Source organism: Pseudophryne corroboree, chromosome 9, assembly GCF_028390025.1.
Source record: "Pseudophryne corroboree isolate aPseCor3 chromosome 9, aPseCor3.hap2, whole genome shotgun sequence".
Taxonomy (NCBI): Eukaryota; Metazoa; Chordata; class Amphibia; order Anura; family Myobatrachidae; genus Pseudophryne; species Pseudophryne corroboree.
Genome location: NC_086452.1, coordinates 340,679,931 through 340,702,854, shown reverse-complemented (window position 1 = coordinate 340,702,854; position 22,924 = coordinate 340,679,931). Strand labels below are relative to the sequence as shown.

Sequence of the window (22,924 nt, the reverse complement as noted above, 5' to 3'; positions counted from 1 at the left end):
GCTGCATGCTGCAGGCTGACAGGTAAGAAGGGTGGGGGTGGAATCGAGCCCCTCCAACAAACTCGGCCCTGGGTAATTAATACTCGCCCCCCTCCCTCTCTACACTAATATTATACTATGTAATTGGATTGTTGCTAGCAACAAAACCTCAGAAATCTCCTAATATGGAAAAATGAAATAAACAATAATGATTTTACATGGGCTATGTTATCTAAGTTATATTACATACGCTTTGCTATAGTATCTCCAGGATAAATATGCCGGTTGTACACATCCATAATGTAGACCCTTTTATCATCCATGAAATCTCTTCCATGTCCATTACCCTAATGAAAACGATGTAGTGTTAGCGAATTTCCAAAACAAATCACATCAAATACTGTATAAAGCTTAATATGTGCCCCATACAGATCCATGTCCTATATTAATCACAGTGCCAGTAATCTAACCCCAGGTGTACTATGCATTTTCATTGTCAATAAAGCTGGACATTTATCCCTTCTTGAGCTCTGATTGGCTGCCAGAGTTCACTGACATTGAAGTTGAAGATTGAGATTGGGAAGTGTTTGCTTAAAGGCCCTACAGACACGGCGATACGCTGCCGAGCTGCCCGACCGCCGATACGGCAGACGGGCGACCCGGCGGCGGGGGGGGGGCAGTAACTGGGGGAGTGAAGTTTCTTCACTCCCCCCGTCACACGGCTCCATACAAGTGCAGGCAAATATGGATGAGATCGTCCATATTGGCCTGCATGCACAGCCGACGGGGCACCAGCGATGAACGAGCGCGGGGCCGCGCATCGTTCATCGCTGGTGACTCCACACTCAAAGATATGAACGTTATCTCGTTCAATAATGAACAAGATCGTTCATATCTTTGAGGATTGTCGGCCAGTGTGTAGGGCCTATTAGACTGCACAGTGCATCTGATGCTTTTTTCTTACAGCAAACTGGCTGGTAACCACTGCCATAAGAATTTACTATATACCTGCAAACATACAGTAGGTCTATTTACTATTATACATTTTTTTAGGCACTCAAACTGTATGTTTTTATTTTCCCTTTGTATATGTCTAATGTAAATATGGGATAAATATATGAATATATACTGTAAATGTCATCTTTACCCATTTTCTATTATGGTGCAAGTAAATATGCTTGCAAATCTCAACATTCAGTAGATGTGCCATTGTTTGCTTGTCCTTCCCCATAATATTTTTACCTCCATCCAGAGCCCACCTGCCAATATCATTTAAGTGTGATAATCCTCTCTCAATACAATAGGTTGAGGATGCAGCTATGTAGCAGGTGATATGTGTGATATCATTAGAGATTGAGTAAGAAGTGTTAACCACAAATACTTTGCAGAACATTGGCCCTCATTCCGAGTTGTTTGCTCGTTATTTTTTTTCGCAACGGAGCGATTTGTCGCAAACTGCGCATGCGCAATGTTCGCAGTGCGTCTGCGCCAAGTAAATTTGCTAAAAAGTTTGGTATTTTACTCACGGCTTAACGAAGAAATCTCTTCGTTCTGGTGATCGTAGTGTGATTGACAGGAAGTGGGTGTTTCTGGGCGGAAACTGGCTGTTTTATGGGTGTGTGTGAAAAAACGCTGCAGTTTCTGGGAAAAACGCGGGAGTGGCTGGAGAAACAGGGGAGTGTCTGGGCGAACGCTGGGTGTGTTTGTGACTTCAAACCAGGAACGAAACTGACTGAACTGATCGCAGTGGCAGAGTAATTCTCGAGCTACTCAGAAACTGCAAAGAAATTTCTTTTCGCAATTCTGCGAATCTTTCGTTCGCAATTCTGCAAAGCTAAGATTCACTCCCACTAGGCGGCGGCTTAGCGTGTGCAATGCTGCTTAAAGCAGCTTGCGAGCGAACAACTCGGAATGAGGGCATTTGTGTCTATATACTGTACATTCACTTGTTTTATAAGCAAATTAGCTTTTTGATGTTACATTGTAACTTTTATCACCTTGGCGAGATTATGAAATGATATATATGTATATACAGAAATATTTCAGTACCTGATGGGCATCCAGGTCTATTATGGTTGCCTTGGATACACTTTCAACATGATCAAATAAAAACTACAAAAGGAAGACAAATAATATAAAATATCTTATGACTTTATTTGTCCACACATATTTTAGCTCTGATTACTGTTCTTATCTACTATTTTTCTATGCATATTTTATTTCTATGACAGTTGGAGCTTCCATGCTGGTTGTTTGATATAAATGAAAATAACCCGAGACCCTGTAGGAAAACTGCCCTGTTGTGACACGTGGTCACTTTGGTTTTGTTGATCAACAATACTGTAGCTCTAGAAAATATATATTGATTAAAATCAGTTTTAAGTCATGCTTTAGTATAATACAGTACCTTTATAGCTAATGTAATATCCGCATATGCACAGAATCCTCCACCTTTATCACTGGAGCAGTGATGGAAGCCTCCGCCTTGTAACAAAACAAAAATAAAAGGTTACTATAAGATAGCTAGGCTAGGGAGTTGCAACAACATAGTGTACAGACACACACAATAACATGCAATATAACTCATATTTCTCTCTCACACAGGTGGCCGTTTCTAAATAACTGGTTGATCAGCTATAATTTTTATTTATAATTAGTTATGTTTTTCCAGAGTATTACATATTCCATAAATATGATTGGCCCAAGGACTACTTACCAAAATTACAATTAGGGGCAAAATATGCACTAAATGTCAACAACCTATCTGATATTTCTTTATATCTGTCTAGTGCAAGTCATGCATTGAAAGCCAGTGTCTGCTTGATTTTGTGTAAATTTATGCCACAATGTTATCAAATGAGACACAGTAGCCACTAAGAGCCTGAGTTGCCTAAAGCGCACACAGCAGTGTGAATTGGTGGTCACCCATCTGCAAGTTTATGCAAATGCCATTGCAAATTAATTCCCTTGTGTACGTCCATGCGGAATGTCTGACATGCCCACTTTTAGCAGTCGCGCATAATGTAATACCGATTGGTGCATCCTTAATAGCCACCATCAAAATTTGGACCAGCATTTGCCATTTCTCCATCTGACCATGGCCTCCTATGCTTGCGGCTGACTGGCTTTGCGTGCAGCTGCATCCACTGACAGACCTGCAACTTTCCAATAATATGCCCACTGAATGGACCTTATTTGCTTGCACTACTAGCCGCCTCCCGGTCAGCTCCCAGGAAAGCTCATCACTTTCCAACCACATTTCTGATACCCATACACAAGAGCACCTTTGTGTGTGCACTCTCTGTGTAGCACATTGTGCCGTATATGCAGTTGCAAAATAATCACTATGTGAACAATCGCATTGTGTTCGGATTGCGTGTAACCAGGAATCAGTCCCCAAAAATGCACCAAAGGCTATACGAAGAGACTGAAAACATTTTTCACATTTAATGGGGTAAACTCAGGTGTGTCATGGCCGCTCAGACGATGTTTTCTGGGCGTGCATAAATCAGCAATTGCAATCTTGCTGGCTACTGAATATCCCTCAGCATCCCAGGAGAGCGGCTCAGCCTGCGTTTCTACAGAGGCACTTAAGACTCTGCAACATGACTCGATTTGCGATGATGGTACCGATGTATCAGCAGTTATACGCCATCGAATGGAAATGATTCGACTGCAATGAGCGTCCCTGTGCTCAGGTTAGCATCTGCCCATATTAGCATATAATGGCAATAGCATATGGCAAAAGATAGCAACCACAGCAGCAAGAACAACCACATCTGAATCAGGCCCATTACATATCTGATAGCAAAGAAAAAAATACTAATCCTTTGCATGTCTATGAATGTTCCAGAATGGAAAGTCATTGCATAAAGGCCTGGGGAAAGATGATTATATAATACCCCTTTTCCACTAGCTCAAGAAACACGGGTAAATGCACGGGGGCGCGCATTTACCCGTGTTTTTTGCAAGTGGAAAAGGGTCAACCCGGATCAAGTGACCCGTGAATCCTACCCGGCTATCTACCTGGGTAGGACACGGGAATGATCCGGGTAGGGTTGTAGTGTAAAGGGGAGCCGTGTCGATGCGACACGGCTCCCGTTCACAGTGCATAGGGAGGGCGGCGCTGGGAGACCATGTGATCTCCCAGCGCCGCCCCTGACTCGTCACTAGCGCGTCACCAACCCGGCAATTGCCGGGTTGGTGAGCGCTGTCTGCAGGGGGCTGTAGCACGGGTCGCAGTCGTGTCAGGCGACACGGCTGCGACCCGTGCTACGCTAGTGGAAAAGGGGTATTAGTTGCATGTCCGGTCATCATCCTGCTTATTAATATTATACAGGTCTATTGTAGCACTAACATGGGGGGGTAATGTTCATAGGGCCACACAGACCTTACTTTATGTTGTCATGAGAAACTAAAATGTATATTTACCAACATTTATCGCCCATCCTCTGTCAATAGCCAGTTTCCCAGCCTGAAAGAAAAGTACATGTTCAATTGTCTGGTTGCCTGGCTTTATGTCCATCACTTTCAGACTGAAGCCTGTACTGTACGTATGTATGCAATTTCATGTAGTTACTACCCACAGCAAGACAGCTGCATGGCTTTTTTTAAATGTGCTGGTCTTGCTATTACAGAAAAACTAGCATATTACACTGTTCACCACAGTATCATCACTAGGTTACTGCAGCCACCACCACTGTGTGTCCTTCTTCAGGTTCCATGACATCCTCTACTTCTAGCTCACTTCAGTTGCCATCATTGTATACCCAACTGACCAACGAGTGTAAACAATCCAAATCCAACATGATTTATTCTGGATGGATTTAATGAAATCTGGAGGGATGGAAAAGTAAGTTTACAGCTGACAGCTCTCAGCTTGTGTTTGACGTCACAGGACAGCTCTTAAAGTGGTTTTGCTTTATTGCATACTGTGCTCCCTGTACTGTATTTAGCGTTCATCCATGGAGTGAGCATGCAATACAGCACATCCCATGCTGAGAGCTGCATGTCTGAGAGGAGCTTTATGCATTGTCCCAGACTGATAATTCATATGTCACACATCTCCATGGAGCATAGTGCATGCCAACGCAAGGATCTGTGTGGTTTCAAGCGGGAAGCAGCTCTGCCTCTGCCTATTGTTTTCCTCCTATACCGGCAACCATCATCATTAGTACTTGCACCATCCCCATGTAAAGGCCCGTACACACGGTGAGATTCGGGCTATGCCCGATTCTCACCATGCGACAGGGGCTAGGTCGGCACATAGTATCGGAAAGCACATAATGAGTGTGCTCGCGATACTGACTGTCATGCCGCGGCCGCCGTACTTACCCCTCCGGGCACGCTGGGTCTCCGTGCGGCCGTCCTCGCTGGCGGTCTCCGGCTCCCGGCGCTCCGTCCCGCGATCGTGAGTGTGGACATCGCGGGTACGCCCGGCGTCCACTGAAGGTGCGGGTGACGTCATCAACACTTCCCACCAATCAGGTACTGGCGGGAAGTTCAAATTCAGACGCCGGGCTGAGCTCCGGCGCCTGAGTATCATCTTTTCTACTTAGAAGTTGTGATCTCCAGTGCTCCTGTATTGCTGTGGCTCTCAGTGCCTCCAAGCACCTCAGCGTCTCCACGCACCTCAGTGCCTCCAAGTACCTCAGCGTCTCCACGCACCTCAGTGCCTCCAAGTACCTCAGCGTCTCCACGCACCTCAGTGTCACTCTTGGTGAGCTCACGGTATTCTTCACCAAATTCATCAGCGCCTTTTCAAGTCTTGTCTTGAAAACCTACATTCGGCCATCTCTGCTGCGGCCCAGTTGCGGTTCCTCTTCCCGGTCATCGGAAGAAACCCCGAGTCCACAACACTCCCAAACCAGGTCAGTGATAGTATACTCAGGCCTCATGGACCCGGGGAATCGGAACACAGAGTCGAGCACCATCCAAAGTTTGGCTTCCCGAGTTCAGACTCAGGAGGCGACACAGGGCCAGGTGATGCAATATCTCCAGAAATTGTCCGGCCGATTGGATCAAATTCAAGCATCCTTAGCTTCCGTAATTCCGGTTTCAGTTCCCGTAACTGCTCCAGTTGCCGTTTCCAGTAACATCCAACCTCCGGCCGGTACCAGGTCACGCCTTCAGCTTCCTACTCCTTCCCGCTATAATGGGAATCCAAAGAATTGCCGTGGTTTTTTAAACCAGTGTGAGGTGCACTTCGAGCTTCTCTCTCATAATTTTCCTATGGATCGGTCTAAGGTGGCGTATATTATTTCTCTGCTCGAAGGGTCAGCGTTAGATTGGGTGTCTCCGTTATGGGAACGATCTGATCCCGTGGTTTCCAACTACACCAACTTCATCACGTCCTTTCGAAGAATCTTCGACGAGCCCGGCAGGATGACCACTGCTTCTTCTGACTTGCTCCCTGTCCGTCAGGGCTCCCGCTCCGTGGGTCAGTACGTGGTTCATTTCCAGACCATTGCCTCTGAACTTCGCTGGAATAATGACGCCCTGAGGGCTGCCTTCTGGAACGGTCTCTCCGACCGGCTGAAAGATGAGTTGGTCACTAGGGATCTGCCGGATCCATTAGAAGAGTTGATCTCCCTCTGCGTCAAGGTGGATCTTCGGATGCAGGAGCGTGGAGGAGAACGTAGTCGTTCAGATCGTTCCAGGTTCCGGCTTCCTCCTCCTAGGCCGGCGGCTGTGTCCAGTTCGGACGAACCCATGCAAATTAACCGGTCCCGACTGTCTTCGGAGGAACGACAGCGTCGTCGTGAGGGTAAACTTTGCCTTTACTGTGGAGCCGCAGATCATTTCCTCAAGTTTTGTAAATCCCGTCCGGGAAACGGGCAGGCCTAGCTTGTTTCGGAGGAGTCAAGTTGGGAGTCAAGTCCAAATCTTCTCCGACTTTGGATTGCTTACTTTCCGTGTCTTTGACCTCCAAGTCAGTTGTCAAATCTTTTAATGCCCTATTGGACTCTGGGGCTGCTGGGAATTTCGTTTCTTTCTCCTGTGCCCAAGGTCTGGATTTAAAGTTGCGGTCTATCAAACGGCCTATTTCTTTGACTGCTATTAATGGAACCAGAATATCCAATGGCCTCATTACATATCGCACAGAGCCCGTTAGGCTGCAGGTCGGAGCGCTACATCAAGAACATCTAGAACTCCTAGTGATTCCGGAGATGCCTCACGACCTTGTCCTCGGGTTGCCTTGGCTCAAAACCCATAATTCCCACGTCGACTGGAAGTCTTCACAAATTCTGTCTTGGAGTTCTTTTTGTCATGCTAACTGTCTCACTCCTGTCTGTCCGCTCCGTGTCTCTTCTAAGTCGGATGAAGAGCTTATTCCGGAGGCGTATCAAGAGTACAAGGATGTGTTTTCGGAACATGCGGCTGACCAGTTACCACCCCATAGGCCTTGGGACTGTCCCATTGACCTAATCCCAGAGAATATGCCGCCCAGTGGCCGCACATATCCTTTGTCACTTCCCGAGACTCAAGCCATGTCGGACTATATTAAGTCCAATCTTCTCAAGGGATTCATTCGCCCCTCTACCTCCCCGGCTGGAGCAGGTTTCTTTTTCGTGATGAAGAAGGACGGGGGGGTTAAGATCATGTATCGATTACCGCGGCCTAAACGATATCACCGTCAAAAATAAATACCCCTTGCCACTAATTACGGAGTTGTTTGATAGGGTTCGTGGTGCCCACGTTTTCTCCAAGCTCGATTTGAGGGGAGCCTATAATCTTATACGTATCCGAGAAGGGGATGAATGGAAGACAGCCTTCAATACGAGGGATGGGCATTACGAATATCTGGTGATGCCGTTCGGCCTTAGTAATACCCCCGCCGTCTTTCAAGGATTCGTCAACGAGATCTTTCGAGACATGTTATATCGAAGTGTTGTGGTATATTTAGACGACATACTGATTTTTTCCAAAGATCTTACTGAACACAGGACACAGGTCAAAGAGGTGCTCCACCGTTTACGAAAGAATCATCTCTATGCGAAGATCTCCAAATGTACCTTCGAAGTAACATCAATTCCGTTCCTCGGTTATATCATCTCGGGGAAGGAGCTTCGCATGGACCCGGAGAAACTTTCCGCCATTCGTGACTGGACTCAGCCCCTCTCTTTGAAAGCAATACAAAGATTCCTGGGCTTTGCGAATTATTACAGGAAATTCATTAGGGGTTTCTCGACTATAGTCGCACCCATTACCGCCTTGACCAGAAAGGGCTCCAACCCGGATTTGTGGTCTCTCGAGGCCATGGAAGCTTTCACCTATTTAAAATCAGCTTTTATGTCAGCCCCGGTCCTCCAACAACCAAATTTCAAAGAACCTTTTTTCCTGGAAGTTGATGCGTCCTCGGTCGGAGTCGGAGCCGTTCTCTCCCAGTACTCCTCGGATAAGAAATTGCATCCGTGTGGCTTCCACTCTCGTAAATTCTCTCCGGCCGAACGGAATTATTCTATTGGTGATCAGGAACTTTTAGCAATAAAATCCGCTTTGGAGGAGTGGAGGTATCTTTTAGAAGGGGCCAAACATGTAATTACTATCTACACCGATCACAAAAATTTGTTGTACATCAAAACCGCACAGTGAAACCTCGTCAAGCTAGGTGGGCGCTTTTCTTCACTCGATTTTCTTTTGTTATCAAGTACCGGGCCGGGACTTTCAATACTAAAGCGGATGCGCTTTCTCGTTCACAAACTCCCATAGATGAAGAGAATTATTTTAAGCGGAGTTTAATTCTGAATCCAATTTCTGTTTCCGCTGCTTCCACTACTCCGAGTCCTCCCCCTGGAAGGATGTCTGTACCAACTAAATTCCGGCCGAAAATACTGCAGTGGGCTCATAACTCCAAGTTCCCCGGTCATCCTGGTGTCCAGAAGATGTTCAAGTTTCTGCAAAAATCTTACTGGTGGGACACCATGAGGAAGGATGTACAGGATGACGTTAACTCTTGCCCACAGTGTACGCAGCATAAATCTCCTCGTCTGCTTCCTGCCGGGTTGCTTCGTCCTCTGTCCATTCCTTTGAAACCCTGGACTCATATTTCCATGGACTTCATTACCGAGTTGCCCTGTTCCAAAGGTTACAATACCGTCTGGGTGATTGTCGACCGTTTTTCTAAGATGGCGCACTTCATTCCATTGACGGGTCTGCCGACAGCTCCCAAATTGGCTCTATTATTCATCCAGGAACACTTTCGGTTGCACGGTTTACCTCAAGAAATAGTCTCTGATCAAGGGGTACAGTTTACTGCAAGGTTCTGGAGAGCCCTCTGCTCAGCCTTACAAATTAAACTTAAATTTACGTCTGCCTATCATCCCCAAACGAATGGTCAAACGGAACGAGTCAACCAAGATTTGGAGACTTTGCTCTGCCTTTATCTCTCCCCTTCACAGGACAACTGGGTGGAGTTGTTACCTTGGGCGGAGTTTGCCCATAAACATTTATTTCATTCTTCCACTGGCGAATCTCCGTTCTTCATCAACTATGGGTTCCACCCACGAGTTCCGGAATTGCCAATCCTTCCGACAGAAGAGGTTCCAGCTGTGACTTCCACTTTATTACACTTTAGACAAATTTGGAGTAAGGTTCATGCTAGTCTTAAAAAGGTTTCTGTCCGATACAAGTACTTCGCGGACAAGAAACGGCGAGCCGCTCCTCAATACAAGGTTGGTGATAGGGTATGGCTATCCACACGTAATCTCCGGTTAAAGGTACCCACTATGAAGTTTGCTCCAAGGTTCATCGGTCCTTATCCTGTGCTACAAGTTCTGAATCCTGTGGTCTGCAAGTTGGGTTTACCTTCTCATCTACGCATACCAAATGCCTTCCATGTTTCTCTTCTTCGTCCTCTTGTCCTTAATCGTTTCCATTCAAAGTCTTCTAGCCCCACCTCAGTAGAAACTGAAACCGGTACAGACTTCGAGATCAAAAGTATTCTGGACTCTCGTTATCATCATAAGAACCTGCAATATCTGGTAGAGTGGAAAGGTTATGGTCCTGAGGAGAGAAGTTGGATAAAGCTTCTGAGGTCTCAGCTCCTCGACTAATCCGGATTTTCCATTCTAGACACCCTACGAAGCCAGGGAAGTGTCCAGGGGCCACTCCTAGAGGAGGGGGTACTATCATGCCGCGGCCGCCGTACTTACCCCTCCGGGCACGCTGGGTCTCCGTGCGGACGTCCTCGCTGGCGGTCTCCGGCTCCCAGCGCTCCGTCCCGCGATCGTGAGTGTGGACGTCGTGGGTACGCCCGGCGTCCACTGAAGGTGCGGGTGACGTCATCAACACTTCCCACCAATCAGGTACTGGCGGGAAGTTCAAATTCAGACGCCGGGCTGAGCTCCGGCGCCTGAGTATCATCTTTTCTACTTAGAAGTTGTGATCTCCAGTACTCCTGTATTGCTGTGGCTCTCAGTACCTCCAAGCACCTCAGCGTCTCCACGCACCTCAGTGCCTCCAAGTACCTCAGCGTCCCCACGCACCTCAGTGCCTCCAAGTACCTCAGCGTCTCCAAGTACCTCAGTGCCTCCAAGTACCTCAGCGTCTCCACGCACCTCAGTGCCTCCAAGCACCTCAGCATCTCCACGCACCTCAGTGCCTCCAAGTACCTCAGCGTCTCCACGCACCTCAGTGCCTCCGAGTACCCCAGCTTCTCCACGCACCTCAGTGCCTCCAAGTACCTCAGCGTCTCCACGCACCTCAGTGCCTCCAAGCACCTCAGCGTCTCCATGCACCTCAGCGTCTCCACGCACCTCTGTGCCTCCACGCACCTCAGCGTCTCCACGCACCTCAGCGTCTCCACGCACCTCAGTGCCTCCAAGCACCTCAGTGTCTCCGAGCACCTCAGTGCCTCCAAGCACCTCAGTGCCTCCCAGCTCCTCAGTATCGCTCTCGGTGAGCTCACGGTATTCTTCACCAAATTCATCAGCGCCTTTTCAAGTCTTGTCTTTCAGGAGACCTTCCGCATCCACACGTGCCTCCTGCCTGTCATCCAAATCCTGCATGAGGAAAACCTACATTCGACCATCTCTGCTGCGGCCCAGTTGCGGTTCCTCTTCCCGGTCATCGGAAGAAACCCAGAGTCCACATCACTCCCAAACCAGGTCAGTGATACTGACTATGTGCGATTTTGGCTAAGTGTCAATTTTGACTATCTCTTCTATAGAGATAGTCAAAATTGACTTGCCTGCACAGTCTATATATTCTTGTGATGGGGGCCGCGCATCGGCATCGAATCGGGATCGCAAGGTGACTTTCACCTTGCGATCTGCACTAACTTTTCTTACGATTTTGACTATATAGTCAAAATCGTAAGAAAAAATCTCACCGTGTGTACACACCATAAGATGCAAGAGGTCCATTAGAAACAGGTTTCCTTCCACTGTACACACTACTGAGAATAGCCCAGAACTCTTGCCCATGATACAGCCAGGGCACCCCCATAAGACAGAACAGTTCTGTGCCAACGCATTATTGCCACCCTGTTCCCGCCCCAAACACCCAATTCATGCAAAGTGAGAACCAGCAAACATCCATCTGACCTAGAATAGGCCGGAGATATGCAAAAATGTGCAAATTCACTTCTGCGCATGCTTTGTATATTAACATTCGCTATTTGCAGGCCTGCGACACAGGGTGTGCTATAGCAAGTGCCTTCACCCAAGGGGCTCAGGATAACTCCCATTTTATACCCAAAAATATATTGCGCACAAAGCACTATATAATAAAGAAAGGAAATAATTATTTAAAATAGTGGGATAGCACATGCAATCTGATTGCATTCATATACCAAAGGATAGCCACAAATTTGCCACATATTCAAATTACTCACAAATCAATTGGATTACAATAAAAAATTACAATTGGATTCCACCTTGACACTCATCAATAAGCACAATAAGCACTCATATGCTACAAAATGCAAATCAGCAAATTAAACAACAGGTTTCCTGTGTGCTTGTCAAGATTCCCTTCCAATGATGAGTACCAGAGCAGGCCCTAGGCATAGGGAAACTAGGCAAATGCCTAGGGCATGTGGTATGCCTAAGGGCACAAACAGCTTCTGCTGATTAAAATGATATGTGGCATTCTGTGTGTGACTGTGGCTGTATCTGCATACGAAATGCTATGTTACAGTGTATTCCTGGAAATCACTTTAACGTAGCATTTTATATGCAGATACAGCCACAGACGCACACAGAATATAAGCATGCTGCATATCATTTTAGTCAGAAGTTGCTTGTGTATCCTAGCCACAGAGCAAAATAAATAAGATGCATTTTCATCAAAAAAGGTGCCCAACGTTAGCAGATCTGCCAGCAGACTCACTCCAGGCAACTCCTGCTGCATAGTGCATGGGTACCCAACTTAGGTCGACACTCATTAGGTCGACCACTGAAGGTCGACAATGCCATTAGGTCGATATGGGCATTAGGTCGACATGTACTAGGTCAACAGGTCAAAAGGTCGACATGAGTTTTTTTACTGTTTTTGGTGTCATTTTCTTCGTAAAGTGACGGGGAACCCAAATTAGTGCACCGTGTCCCCTCGCATGGCTCGCATTGTCCTATGCTAAGAACTAAGGGGTCTATTTACTAAGCCTTGGACAGATATAAAGTGGATGGAGATAAAGTACCAGCCAATCAGCTCATAACTGTCATTTTTCAAACACAGCCTGTAACATTGTAGTTAGGAGCTGATTGGCTGGTACTTTATCTCCTTCCACTTTATCTCTATCCAAGACTTAGTAAATAGACACCTAAAACTCCAGAGTCAACTGAAAATCCTCTCTACAGGATTATTTCAATGGATCCCATGAAGACAATAGGTCTTAGCAGTTCAGCAAGCCATGCATTGTATAATTCAGCCTATAAAGTATTAGCAGGATAGTTACAAGGAAATATTTTGTGTACTGTACATACCATTATAGTCCCCCCTGTCTGAGTCCTCAGGGGCTTTAACACTCTTCTTTGCACTAGGAAGTTGGGGAGCAGGAAAAGTGGTGGGATCTCCGTTATTGTGGCCACCACATATGACCACTAGAATACAAATATTGTTCTGAACAGTTACATCATTTATTTTACATAATTAATGACTGTAGATAAGTATTACCATTTAATTCTGCTCACTAAACATAGTGAACCTACACAATTCTTGCTTGGCAAGAACTCCTGGCATTGGTGTAATGAATGCCCACACACAGATTCCTTCGTTAATAAAGTAATTAATTGCACTAGATTTGAATATGTTGGGACCCAACATACATTGTGCACTATTTGTTGCGATAACTTGAAATGATCCTTGATCAACGAAGTACACAAATTACGAAGGTAAGAAAACCATGTATCTACCAACCTCTGAGTAGCATTCAGTTCTGTTATGTTTACAACCATCCGTGTAATATTGTTCAAGGCACATTTATTAATATGAGAAGATGAGAATATTTTGCACATATTTAAAATGATCCACCTTGTATACAGGATATACATTGGACCCAGGCATGATTGCGGCAAGTTTGACCATATTTCTAAAGCAAAGTAATTTAAAAGGCAATACCATATATACAGTATGTGGATAGTATGGTATTTTTAGGATGTGAATTGGTTCATAGATAAAGGTGACAAGTGCTCGCATACCACAGTGAAAAATAAAACCGCCTTCTCTGTATGGTGTATAGACAAGGGAACTCCAAAGGGATCTTGAGTGTTTTCGGATGTATGGACTTCCCAATCGTTATAGAAAATAAGAGTATACGCAACAGTGTAATACAGTATTATTAGAAAAAATAAGATTTTACTCACCGGTAAATCTATTTCTCGTAGTCCGTAGTGGATGCTGGGACTCCGTAAGGACCATGGGGAATAGCGGCTCCGCAGGAGACTGGGCACAACTAAAGAAAGCTTTAGGACTACCTGGTGTGCACTGGCTCCTCCCACTATGACCCTCCTCCAGACCTCAGTTAGGATACTGTGCCCGGAAGAGCTGACACAATAAGGAAGGATTTTGAATCCCGGGTAAGACTCATACCAGCCACACCAATCACACCGTATAACTCGTGATACTATACCCAGTTAACAGTATGAAATATAACTGAGCCTCTCAACAGATGGCTCAACAATAACCCTTTAGTTAAACAATAACTATATACAAGTATTACAGACAATCCGCACTTGGGATGGGCGCCCAGCATCCACTACGGACTACGAGAAATAGATTTACCGGTGAGTAAAATCTTATTTTCTCTGACGTCCTAAGTGGATGCTGGGACTCCGTAAGGACCATGGGGATTATACCAAAGCTCCCAAACGGGCGGGAGAGTGCGGATGACTCTGCAGCACCGAATGAGCAAACTCTAGGTCCTCCTCAGCCAGGGTATCAAACTTGTAGAATTTTGCAAATGTGTTTGACCCCGACCAAGTAGCTGCTCGGCAAAGTTGTAAAGCCGAGACCCCTCGGGCAGCCGCCCAAGAAGGGCCCACCTTCCTCGTGGAATGGGCTTTCACTGATCTAGGATGCGGCAGTCCAGCCGCAGAATGTGCAAGCTGAATCATACTACAGATCCAGCGAGCAATAGTCTGCTTTGAAGCAGGAGCACCCAGCTTGTTGGGTGCATACAGGATAAATAGCGAGTCAGTTTTCCTGACACTAGCTATCCTGGAAACATAAATTTTCAGGGCCCTGACTACGTCCAACAACTTGGAATCCTCCAAGTCTTTAGTAGCCGCAGGCACTACAATAGGTTGGTTCAAATGAAAAGCTGATACCACCGTAGGGAGAAACTGGGGACGAGTCCTCAATTCTGCCCTATCCATATGGAAAATCAGATAAGGGCTTTTACATGACAAAGCCGCCAATTCTGACACACGCCTGGCCGAAGCCAAGGCCAACAGCATGACCACTTTCCACGTGAGATATTTCAAATCCACGGTTTTAAGTGGCTCAAACCAATGCGACTTTAGGAAATCCAACACCACGTTGAGATCCCAAGGTGCCACTGGAGGCACAAAAGGGGGCTGAATATGCAGCACTCCCTTAACAAATGTCTGAACTTCAGGCAGTGAAGCCAGTTCTTTCTGGAAGAAAATCGACAGAGCCGAAATCTGGACCTTAATGGAACCCAATTTTAGGCCCATAGTCACCCCTGACTGTAGGAAGTGCACAAAACGGCCCAGCTGAAATTCCTCCGTTGGGGCCTTCCTGGCCTCACACCACGCAACATATTTTCGCCATATGCGGTGATAATGGTTTGCGGTCACTTCTTTCCTAGCTTTAATCAGCGTAGGGATGACTTCCTCCGGAATGCCCTTTTCCTTCAGGATCCGGCGTTCAACCGCCATGCCGTCAAACGCAGCCACGGTAAGTCTTGGAACAGACAGGGCCCCTGCTGCAGCAGGTCCTGTCTGAGCGGCAGAGGCCATGGGTCCTCTGAGATCAGTTCTTGAAGTTCCGGGTACCAAGCTCTTCTTGGCCAATCCTGAACAATGAGTATAGTTCTTACTCCTCTTTTTCTTATTATCCTCAGTACCTTGGGTATGAGAGGAAGAGGAGGGAACACATAAACCGACTGGTACACCCACGGTGTCACCAGAGCGTCCACAGCTATCGCCTGAGGGTCCCTTGACCTGGCGCAATATCTTTTTAGCTTTTTGTTGAGGCGGGACGCCATCATGTCCACCTGTGGCCTTTCCCAATGGTGTACAATCATTTGGAAGACTTCTGGATGAAATCCCCACTCTCCCGGGTGGAAGTCGTGCCAGCTAAGAAAGTCTGCTTCCCAGTTGTCCACTCCGGAAATGAACACTGCTGACAGTGCTAACACATGATTTTCCGCCCAACGGAAAATCCTTGTGGCTTCTGCCATCGCCATCCTGCTTCTTGTGCCGCCCTGTTGGTATACATGGGCGACCGCCGTGATGTTGTCTGACTGGATCAGCACCGGCTGGTGTTGAAGCAGGGGTCTAGCCTAACTTAGGGCATTGTAAATGTCCCTTAGTTCCAGAATATTTATGTGTAGGGAAGTCTCCTTACTCGACCATAGTCCTTGGAAGTTTCTTCCCTGTGTGACTGCCCTCCAGCCTCGAAGGCTGGCATCCGTGGTCACCAGGACCCAGTCCTGTATGCCGAATCTGCGGCCCTCTAGAAGATGAGCACTCTGCAGCCACCACAACAGCGACACCCTGGCCCTTGGAGACAGGGTTATCAGCCGATGCATCTGAAGATGCGACCCGGACCACTTGTCCAACAGATCCCACTGGAAGATCCTTGCATGGAACCTGCCGAATGTAATTTCTTCGTAAGAAGCTACCATCTTTCCCAGGACTCGCGTGAATTGATGCACCGACACCTGTATTTGTTTTAGGAGGTCTCTGACTAGAGATGACAACTCCTTGGCCTTCTCCTCCGGGAGAAACACTTTTTCCCTGTTCTGTGTCCAGAACCATACCCAGGAACAGTAGACGCGTCGTAGGAACCAACTGCGACTTTGGAATATTCAGAATCCAGCCGTGCTGTTGTAGCACTTCCCGAGATAGTGCTACTCCGACCAACAACTGCTCCCTGGACCTCGCCTTTATAAGGAGATCGTCCAAGTAGGGATAATTATAACTCCCTTTTTTTTTTTTTTTCGAAGGAGTATCATCATTTCGGCCATTACCTTGGTAAATACCCTCGGTGCCGGGGACAGACCAACGGCAACGTCTGGAATTGGTAATGACAGTCCTGTACCACAATTCTGAGGTACTCCTGGTGAGGAGGGTAAATGGGGACATGCAGGTAAGCATCTTTGATGTCCAGTGATACCATGTAATCCCCTTCGTCCAGGCTTGCAATAACCGCCCTGAGCGATTCCATTTTGAACTTGAACCTTCGTATATAAGTGTTCAAGGATTTCAATTTTAGAATGGGTCTCACCGAACCGTCTGGTTTCGGTACCACAAACATTGTGGAATAGTAACCCCGGCCTTGTTGAAGGAGGGGTACCTTGATTATCACCAGCTGGAAGTACAGCTTGTGAATTGCCGCCAGTACTACCTCCCCTTTCTCCGAGGGCAGCAGGCAAGGCTGATTTGAGGTAACGGCGAGGGGGAGTCGCCTCGAACTCCAGCTTGTATCCCTGTGATACTACTTGCAGAACCCAGGGATCCACCTATGAGCGAGCCCACTGGTCGCTGAAGTTCCCGAAACGCGCCCCCACCACACCTGGCTCCACCTGTGGAGCCCCAGCGTCATGCGGTGGACTCAGAGGAAGCGGGGGAAGATTTTTGATCCTGGGAACTGGCTGTCTGATGCAGCTTTTTTCCCTCTTCCCTTGACTCTGTGCAGGAAGGAAGCGCCTTTGACCCGCTTGCTTTTCTGAAGCCGAAAGGACTGTACCTGATAATACAGTGCTTTCTTAGGCTGTGAGGAAACCTGAGGTAAAAAAATTTCTTCCCAGCTGTTGCTGTGGATACGAGGTCCCAGAGACCATCCCCAACAATTCCTCACCCTTATAAGGCAGATGTGCCTTTTAAAGTCAGCATCACCTGTCCACTGCCGGGTCCCTAATACCCTCCTGGCAGAATGGACATTGCATTAATTCTGGATGCCAGCCGGCAAATATCCCTCTGTGCATCCCTCATATATAAGACTACGTCTTTAATATGCTCTATGGTTAGCAAAATAGTATCCCTGTCCTGACAGGGTAACAGACCACGCTGCAGCAGCACTATCCATGCTGAGGCAATTGCAGGTCTCAGTATAGTACCTGAGTGTGCATATACAGACTTCAGGATAGCCTCCTACTTTTTATCAGCAGGCTCCTTCAAAGTGGCCGTATCCTAAGACGGCAGTGCCACCTTTTTTGACAAACGTGTGAGCGCCTTATCCACCCTAGGGGATATCTCCCAACGTGACCTATCCTCTGGCGGGAAAGGGTACGCCATCAGTAACTTTTTAGAAATTACCAGTTTCTTATCGGGGGAACCCACGCCTCTTCACACACTTCATTCACTCATCTGATGGGGGAACAAAACACTAGCTGCTTTTCCTCCCCAAACATAAAACCCCTTTTTTTTTTTTTTTGTGGTACTTGGGTTAATGTCAGAAATGTGTAACACATTTTTCATTGCCGAGATCATGTAACGGATGTTCCTAGTGGATTGTGTATATGTCTCAACCTCGTCGACACTGGAGTCAGACTCCGTGTCGACATCTGTGTCTGCCATCTGAGGTAGCGGGCGTTTTTTGAGCCCCTGATGGCCTTTGAGACGCCTGGGCAGGCGCGGGCTGAGAAGCCGGCTGTCCCACAGCTGTTACGTCATCCAGCCTTTTATGTAAGGAGTTGACACTGTCGGTTAATACCTTCCACCTATCCATCCACTCTGGTGTCGGCCCCACAGGGGGCGACATCACATTTATCGGCATCTGCTCCGCCTTCCACGTAACCTTCCTCATCAAACATGTCGACACAGCCGTACCGACACACCGCACACACACAGGGAATGCTCTGACTGAGGACAGGACCCCACAAAGTCCTTTGGGGAGACAGAGAGAGAGTATGCCAGCACACACCAAAGCGCTATATAATACAGGGATTCACACTACCCACAGTGATTTTTCCCTTATAGCTGCTATAATACCCAATTTTGCGCCTAAATTTAGTGCCCCCCCCTCTCTTTTTAACCCTTTGAGCCTGAAAACTACAGGGGAGAGCCTGGGGAGCTGTCTTCCAGCTGCACTGTGAAGAGAAAATGGCGCCAGTGTGCTGAGGGAGATAGCCCCGCCCCTTTTTCGGCTGACTTTCTCCCGCTTTTTTATGGATCTCTGGCAGGGGTATTTTTCACATATATAGCCTCTAGGACTATATATTGTGACTTTTTTGCCAGCCAAGGTGTTAATATTGCTGCTCAGGGCGCCCCCCCCCCAGCGCCCTGCACCCATCAGTGACCGGAGTGTGAGGTGTGCATGAGGAGCAATGGCGCACAGCTGCAGTGCTGTGCGCTACCTTGTTGAAGACCGAAGTCTTCTGCCGCCGATTTTCAGGACCATCTTCTTGCTTCTGGCTCTGTAAGGGGGACGGCGGCGCGGCTCCGGGACCGGACGATCGAGGTCGGGCCCTGTGTTCGATCCCTCTGGAGCTAATGGTGTCCAGTAGCCTAAGAAGCCCAAGCTAGCTGCAAGCAGGTAGGTTCGCTTCTTCTCCCCTTAGTCCCTCGTAGCAGTGAGTCTGTTGCCAGCAGATCTCACTGAAAATAAAAAACCTAAAAGTATACTTTCTTTTCTAGGAGCTCAGGAGAGCCCCTAGTGTGCATCCAGCTCAGCCGGGCACAAGATTCTAACTGAGGTCTGGAGGAGGGTCATAGTGGGAGGAGCCAGTGCACACCAGGTAGTCCTAAAGCTTTCTTTAGTTGTGCCCAGTCTCCTGCGGAGCCGCTATTCCCCATTGTCCTTACGGAGTCCCAGCATCCACTTACGACGTCAGAGAAATATATTTAAAAAAAAAGACAAAGGTATGTACACTATGCACCAAAATGCGTGTAATCAAGAGCTGCAGACTTACAAAAGGCCTCCTCAAATAATGTGTTTCAAAAGCTTTGAAGACTATTCTCCAAGATCACAGAAAGATATAAACATGGAATTTGACGGTAGATTAGAACCACTTGGCCTATGTAGTCTGCCCCTTTTTTAACCATATTGTTACCTTAAACCCTATTTAATACTTATTTTTTTGTAATTGTATCCTTATGTCTACCCCATGCATGTTTACATTGCTCTACTGTCTTAGCCTCTACCACCTCAGCCAATCAGGGTGCTAGATCGGGATGTAGTTATGTGACCAGCGGTCAGGAGACCGCCGGTCACATTACCTCCCCTTACATCCCGCCCCCTCACAATCCCGATAGTCGGCATGCCGACCAACAGGGACTATTCCCACTCGCGAGTGTCCACGAGACCCATAAAGTGGAAATAGAACCTGTGGTGACTCGTTGCACTCACCCCTCCGCCTGCATTCCGCTGCCGGGATGCCGATGTCAGTATACTGACCATGCAATACACACCCACACCTCCCAACTGTCCAGATTTTCACGGGACAGTCTCGTTTTTTTGGGGCCTGTCCCGCTGTCCCTCCCACGGGTCACAGTGTCCCTTGTGTGTGTTGGGGGGGGGGGGGGGGGGCAGTTGGGAGTCTCCCAATCACTCGCAGTTCAGAGCAGAGCAGCGGTGAATAGACGCTGTGCGCATGCGCACACCATCTATTCCAGTGAGGCAGAGGGACTGGGGGCATGGCCAGCAGCTCACAGAGCGCTGGCCATGCCCCCACTGTGACGGAAATAGGAGGCGTGGCTCGTGATCACTTCATTCACAAAATGCCATGCTCCTTTCCAGTAGGGCACGCCCCCTTTTTGGCCCTGCACGGCTTACCCGTGCATGGAGTTAGGGATGGCAATTGATGGTTGCCATCGATGGTGAAACAGTGAGTGACCATCGATGGTTACTAACTATGCTATGGTAGACCATCAATGGTTTCACTCATCGATGGCCACCCCTGTTAGTTTTGTGAATGACCCGCCGGCTAATCATAGGCCAGGGGCATGGCTTCACGGGTGCCACGGGCGGAGCTATGCTCCATGTCCCAGCATCTTTACAAAAAAAACAAAAACTATTCGTTTAGGCAAATCCATCGATGGAGAGAAACCATCTGGTTCTCTCCCATTGATGGCTAAACTATTCGACATTGGATGTAAACCATCGATGATTAGGAATCATCGATGGTCGATGGCCATCCCTACATAGAGTTCCGTGTCGCAGCCTCCAGATGTTGGGAGATATGCACACCCGCTAGATCATGTACTGAGTCAGTACTGTCATGATTCTGACTGTATTTCTTATATTTGGTGACTTACCTCTGCCATCTGTCCTGGATCCTGTGTCTTTTCTGCTCACTGGGATAAACAGCTTGCCAGTACCATGAGTTTCCTGAGTGCTGAGAGGTAACGAGCTCCACCAGTGTTGATTAACCTTCTGTATGAACATTGAATTCAGCAAGTCTCTCTATGCTGTGCCTACACAGCAATCATTGTTGTCATTATACTATATGCCTCTCTGACTCCAGTGCCATCAGATACATCCTCCATTGTGCTCAGCTCTCTGGTGTTTGGGCCTAAAAGCCAGCATCCTCTGTTTATTTTAGGAGTTTAGGCTTCAGTGTTTTTCCGACCTGCTAGGCCTCACTCCACATCAGAGCCTAACCTGGACTACTGACATGACAGGGTCTGATCACCTGACCTGGAGCTATCCAATCCTGTGCCAGCCTGAGACTTTCTGAATCACCTGACCCTGTTCACCAATCATCAAGGACCAGGAAGTATAAGTAAAGAGACTTGTGTTACAGAAGAGGCCAGTTCCTTGTATCACACAGCTCTGTGTGAGCTTCGTAGCTGAGCTCCCTAAGAGGTAACACTTTAACTTTGGTTCCTGTAAAACTCTGCCCTTTCGCTACCCAGTCTGGATTACAGTTGTATTACCAGTTATATCCAGTATCAGTCTCGTCTTAAAGACGCAGCCGCAGTATTCATCAGTCTCATCTTAAAGATACAGCTGCAGTATTCTTCAGCCTCGTCTTAAAGCCATAGCCGCAGTATTCATCAGTCTCGTCTTAAAGCCACAGCCGCAGTATTCATCAGTCTCATCTTAAAGCCACAGCAGCAGTATTCTTCAGTCTCGTCTTAAAGCCACAGCAGCAGTATTCTTCAGTCTCTTCTTAAAGACATAGCTGCAGTATTCTTCAGCCTCGTCTTAAAGCCATAGCCGCAGTATTCATCAGTCTCGTCTTAAACCACAGCCGCAGTATTCATCAGTCTCGTCTTAAAGCCACAGCCGCAGTATTCATCAGTCTCGTCTTAAAGCCACAGCCGCAGTATTCATCAGTCTCGTCTTAAAGCCACAGCCGCAGTATTCTTTAGTCTCGCCTTAAAGCCACAGCTGCAGTATTCTTCAGTCTCGTCTTAAAGAACCAGGCACAGTCTTGAGTTCATCTTCAGCCTTGTCTTAAAGTCACAGCCACAGTCATTGTTCTACATACAGCTGGGTTTCCAGTTATACCGGTACCCAGGCCGGTTTACTGTGCGGTTCTCACCGGTAACCAGCCCGGTTCTCAGTCTCACCAGTAACCAGCCCAGTTTCCGTCTCACCGGTAACCAGTCAGGTTCAATGTCTTCAGCTCTTCCCCCAGATTTGCATAACTCCAGAGAGCCTGTTTCATAGTAACTTTGAGTACACAAACACCTACTCCTGTGACAGTATATCTAGTTCGTTCTCACCAATACATTCACCATCCTGCTATCAACACCAAGTCCCTGGTGATCCAGTGGTCAGGATAGAGCTCCCTCTGCCGAGGTTCGGGTTCGATCCCCGGTCAGGGATTGCTCCTTACTAATTTATCTTGCTGATTCCCACAGACCAGCCACATGTACACAGAGTCCTCCAGTTACCCGCACGGACTTCACATACACGCCGGGTTCACAAAAACCACAGTCATGACAAGTACAGCTGATTGACAGTGTGTCACCCAACCTTTCCATCACTTCTGTGGAAGCTGCTCAGGGTTCCTTGTGGTAATACAATATGATCATTATCTCCTTCTTTATGAGTTCCGCTACTTGGTGGAAAAGGTCTCCCAGGATACTCAAGAGGGACCACTACAGATACATAAATTATTATTGATTATAATTATTAGGTGTGTATGATTATTACACAACTTTTAGATTGAGGTGTTTTTTATGGACTGAACAAATCCCATGTTAGTTAGTCACACTACTAATACATTGCATTTACATATGCTATGGATCTCATTTAAAGCTAGTCATCCATTTTTGTGAGCCATAAATATATTAATTTTCCTACTGTGTATGTGTATGAAAAAGCATCTATACCTAGATTTCAGCACGTCAAACTTGCAGACCCT

At 47.2% G+C, this 22,924-nt stretch overlaps 1 protein-coding gene across 3 annotated transcripts in view; it reads right to left on the bottom strand.

Annotated features, from left to right (window-relative positions):
* HDAC11 (histone deacetylase 11) overlaps nucleotides 1–22,924 on the bottom strand; it is a 205,995-nt gene that overhangs the window by 56,482 nt on the left and 126,589 nt on the right. For 2 of the 3 annotated variants that reach the window (XM_063940608.1, XM_063940610.1), the window contains exons 4-8: nucleotides 12,906–13,022; nucleotides 4,411–4,453; nucleotides 2,387–2,463; nucleotides 2,029–2,091; nucleotides 230–326 (exon numbers count right to left, since the gene is read on the bottom strand). In XM_063940608.1, the coding sequence (XP_063796678.1) occupies nucleotides 230–326; nucleotides 2,029–2,091; nucleotides 2,387–2,463; nucleotides 4,411–4,453; nucleotides 12,906–13,022 (397 nt within the window). The remainder of the gene's footprint in view (nucleotides 1–229; nucleotides 327–2,028; nucleotides 2,092–2,386; nucleotides 2,464–4,410; nucleotides 4,454–12,905; nucleotides 13,023–22,924) is intronic. The other variant, XM_063940609.1, reaches the window with a different exon arrangement.